This window comes from Zingiber officinale, chromosome 8B, assembly GCF_018446385.1.
Source record: "Zingiber officinale cultivar Zhangliang chromosome 8B, Zo_v1.1, whole genome shotgun sequence".
NCBI lineage: Eukaryota > Viridiplantae > Streptophyta > Magnoliopsida > Zingiberales > Zingiberaceae > Zingiber > Zingiber officinale.
In genome coordinates, this window is record NC_056001.1 from 16563221 (window position 1) to 16567725 (window position 4505).

At 38.6% G+C, this 4505-nt stretch overlaps 1 protein-coding gene across 1 annotated transcript; it reads right to left on the minus strand.

The window, feature by feature from the left end:
• Nucleotides 1-2593: 2593 nt before the first annotated feature.
• Nucleotides 2594-3306, minus strand: LOC122015963. Its single transcript, XM_042573075.1, has one exon. It carries the CDS (start codon nt 3132-3134, stop codon nt 2793-2795), a length of 342 nt encoding a protein of 113 aa, XP_042429009.1. The 5' UTR covers nt 3135-3306; the 3' UTR covers nt 2594-2792.
• Nucleotides 3307-4505: the final 1199 nt, after the last annotated feature.

Below are 4505 nucleotides of genomic sequence, written 5' to 3' on the forward strand. Positions count from 1 at the left end.
AAGTACTTTGACTACCATCTCACCTTGACTTTAACCGCCACATCATCTTGATTATCGACCCCACGTTACCTTTAGAGTCATTCACAACACGTCGTATCACCTCCATTACCTCTTTGCGCACTCTGTCTGTCATTTACACTTGTGGTCGTGAGAATGGTTCATCACAATTGAAGCAAAGGCCCCTTGCACATTACTGGGCTTGGCATTGGTGAAGCATCCGATAGTTGGTTGGGGGGCTTGGATAAATTCTTTTTAGAGGGGTCAATTATATAGTTCCTTTGATTTGTGTTTGTGCAGGCAAACAAGGAAAGTGGCTCTGGTGAGGTGTCTAGGGTGGTGTTTATTTACATCCATTTGTATGTACAGTGTCAACCTAGACGTGGAAAGGTCTAGCTCTCAGTCGGTCAAGAAGGGACCAACAAGAGAGCAAGAAGCTTCTAGGATTCTCACAGGTACTCATGGAGCAATGGTGTTTGACGAATTTTAGCCAATTTTCCCAACTTCCCATCCCAATTTGATGGTCCAAAATAGTCATTCTAGAGTTCTTTAAATTTTGACCATTAGTCTAGGAAAAACTTCACTTTTTAAATATTGTACTTGAACATCACTTTCTAAGCGGTAGGAGATGTTAATTTTGTTGTCTTCTCATACCCCTTGATGTTTGAAGAAATGGTCAAACTTAGGGTTGTAGACATAGTTATTTAAGGCGTAAGGTGTCCAAAAGCACATAGGTGTTATGGGGTCTGAGGCACAAGGTGAGGCCCATGCCTTAGTACTCTGGGTATAAATTTTTATAATTCAAATATGTATAGAGAATTTCTACCAAAATATTTCACTAATAAAACTATAATCCATAAAATATTAAACAATAATATAATATAAAATTCACTAGTAAATAAATACATTATGCGCATATTTCAAATTAAAAAAAAACTTCAAATAACTAAATCATCAAAATCTTCATCTTCCTCAATCATATCATTATCATTATCACTAGATGTTTTAAATTTGTATAGCTGAATCTTCATTAGTTTCCTTAAGACCAATTTCTTCCTCCTTTTCAACAAGGCGCATGCTCAAGTCGCACAGGCGCAAGAAGCTCGCCTAGCTACGCCTTGGGCCTAGGTGCAACAAGGCGAGGGCCCATAATAACTATGGCTGTAAATGAACTAAACATTCGTGAACAAGCTTGGTGTTCGACTTGATAAGAGATTGTTTATGTTCGTTCAATACATATAGGGTTAATTAATTGAACAAGTTGAAACAACTCGTTAAACTAAACGAACAAACTTGAACACATAAATATTCAACTCGTTAATTTTACAGAACAATATCGTTAATTTTAGAGAACAATATCTGTGAACAACGTATGTGAATAATGTTCATCTATAAAACTCTTATTAACATGTTAAATAAACAAAAAAAACTTTTAAAATGAATAAAATAAATTTGTATTATCAAGCTCAATAGTCAATCAAACAAGCTTAAAATGTCAAAGTTTCAAACAATCAAGCAAGTTTGAATTGATAGCTCAATAGAATATAAACGAACCAAGCTTAAGTCAAGCTTGAACTAAGCTCAAGTTCATACAAGATAAACAAAGCTAAACTTGAATAATCATTTCAATAGCTTGATTTATTTTACGTTCGGCTTGGCTTGGTTACCTTATTAAACAAGCTTGAACACCATAAAGTTTGGCTTGTTTACCGCCCTAGTCAAACCTTAATAAGTGTATCTTCTTCTTCATCATACCTTATGAAGTTGAACTTACGGTACAATGGTTGAGTACCTTCATTTGGGGCAATACTTCCTCAATTAATCCAAGGTCGTCATGATTCATCTAAGTCTTCTCATACTAGGGCATTACCCTTAGAATCCTATTGCCTTGGTCCCTTATGTAGAGGTTCGGGAGGCTCAATTTCATAGGTCAATATAATGACTTAGATGCTTAGCTTGTCCGTTCATTTCTCTCAAAAGTTCCAATATGCTTAATTGAAAGTCATTGCCACTAGTTTTGATACCAATTTGTTATATTTATGTTCATAGGAACAAGTCCAAGGCAGAATGGCTTAAAATCTGACTCAGACGTGGGTGCATGAGCCCTCAATTTTCCTTCAAGATCTGGGATTGTCAAGCTGCAGTATTGGAGGAACTGATTAGGTCTCTAGTGGCAGTAAGCGGGCGGCTCAAAGGAGCCATTCTGGGTTATGGAGCGGCAGACATTCCAACTGGATCCTAGCTTTGGGGCGAAGTAATGCCCCATATGAGAGGCTAACATCGGCAGTTTCAGCAGCAAGCAATCATGACAGTAAAGAGGAAATGGTGAATGAGAGAGAGAGAGAACTTTATTATTCTCTTGGTAATATAATTTCTTCAAATTCTGTTGAGTTTTAATCTGCTGTCGATCCATTATAGTTGCTTCGCTTCGTATCAGTAGCATGTTGGCTGTCTAGTGGTAAAACAATGCCCATGGGCTCCGATCCCTAATTCACGACCTTAACAAACTGCACTCTATTTCTGAGTAATTGAACACACAAATCCGTGATCTAAATTTCAGTTATTTCAAGCAGAAAACCCAACAATAACATCGGAGTAAGGAACAGGAAGAAACTAAACAATTAATAGCAAGATTTAGAATCTAGAAACACTATAATCATCTTTATCAGTTATATGTCAACTATAAATTTACACAGGGAATAAATTAGAGGGGCAGGCGACAAATCGAGGGAGGGATTGACGGATTATTTACCAACAAAGAGGGATTCACACGGACGATCTGATGGATCCACCGATCAGAAGGCCTGGATTATGGGCCTCTTGCCAAGGCGCTTGATCTCCCGATCCATCCGTCCGGTGAGCATCAGGGAGAACATCTTGAGGTCGCAGAGGAAGGACCATAGGGGGTAGCCGAAGGTAGCGGGGATATTACCCTCGACGAAGAAGTGACTGTACCAGGCGAGTCCATAGCCGACGATGGGGCCGAGGAGGAGGAAGATCCATCGGCCGAAGAGGATGGCAAGTAGGAAGCAGAGGAGGGCGGAGACGGTACCGGCGAAGTGCCACCGCCGGGTGGAGGCCTTCGAGTGCTGGCTGACGTAGAAAGCCCAAAACTCCTCGAAACTCCGGAAGTTCATCGCCGTTCTAATCTTCTAGATTTCTGTCTCCGATGATCGGGCGGTGGATTCGGAAGGGTTTCGAGTGGCAGCTCCAGCGAAGACGAAACCAGGGTCGGCTAATCGGAACGGCGGAAATATAGATAGAACTTCCTCTTTAATACATTTCTGCGATTAGGGTGAATTTCATATTGCCACTCGAATTGACCCGTTCTTGCAAATATCTACTAGATTTGAAAATAATTATATTTCATCTCTTCAAAATATAAAATCATTATTATTTTTATATTATTTATATTTTATCATCCTCAAAACTGTTTTTTCCCCTGATTTAAATAAAGTAATATAGAGGATCTTCTTATTTCTGCTAAGAAAATAAAGGAAAAAATAATATTGAAAAACAATTGTGACAATTTTCTTCTACTTTGGGAGGGATTGAAGGAAAAAAGTCAGCAGTAAAGTATCTTGAAGTTAAAACGAATTGAATGGAAAGAAAAACTATTTTTTTAGAAAAGATTATTTGCTTAAGAATCTCTATCGGAGCAGGTTTTGCTTGGAAATTTAAAGTTAAAACCGTGCATATGTTTATAGCTTCTTGTCAGCTATACAATCAAATAATAATGAAGCAGAAATTCCAGCAGTGAGAGCAGCTGATGCATTTGTTGGTTGAAAGGCTCGATAGAAATGCTTGACGGCACGGCACCTACACCGCTGCTCGGGATTACAGGAATTGTAGCGGCATCAGACATCAACTTGATCTAGTCTCCGTCGAATCCTTGACTTTGACCAGATAACAGCAGTCGTTCACGTAAAATTTTTTAGGTAAACGGTATCAAATCAGTTGGCTGCACTATTGAATAGCTTTATGTGAATTGCACTGATCATAATCCTGTCTAAGAGTTACAGATGACGCATTGTATAGATGGTATTCAACTGGATGAAAACTTTTGATGGGAAAAGATGTCCTTCAAACTTAGCAAAAAATCCTCTTTGCAAATACTAAAATGAGCAAACAAACGTCAGTGTCAAAAATTTGGAAAGGGGTCTTTGACGAAAGTCCTCTAACGTTTAAATCAGTGTGGTATCCAAGCGGGAAGAAGAGCAATCAACGAGAGTAGAGCGTGAGTGTAGTAAGAATATAGTTAACGTGTAAAAATATACTTCTCCCTTTATATATCACCTCTATAACCTCCATAATCATAAGATAACAGAGAATGTCAGATGTCAGAAGTTGTCGAGTAAGGGAATATCCATAACCTGGGAGGCATAGAATCATCGCCCGAGGAATCTTCCGTTACATGTGTGCATCATTTTTATAACTAACGCCATTAATAAGGCGATTGAAGGAATATACTGTCTAAGTTTCGGTTTATGGAAGATGTAGAGTCACCT

Coding starts and splice junctions, on each gene's coding strand:
- LOC122015963 (XM_042573075.1), bottom strand. CDS start 3,134: ATGAACTTCCGGAGTTTCGAGGAGTTTTGGGCTTTCTACGTCAGCCAG.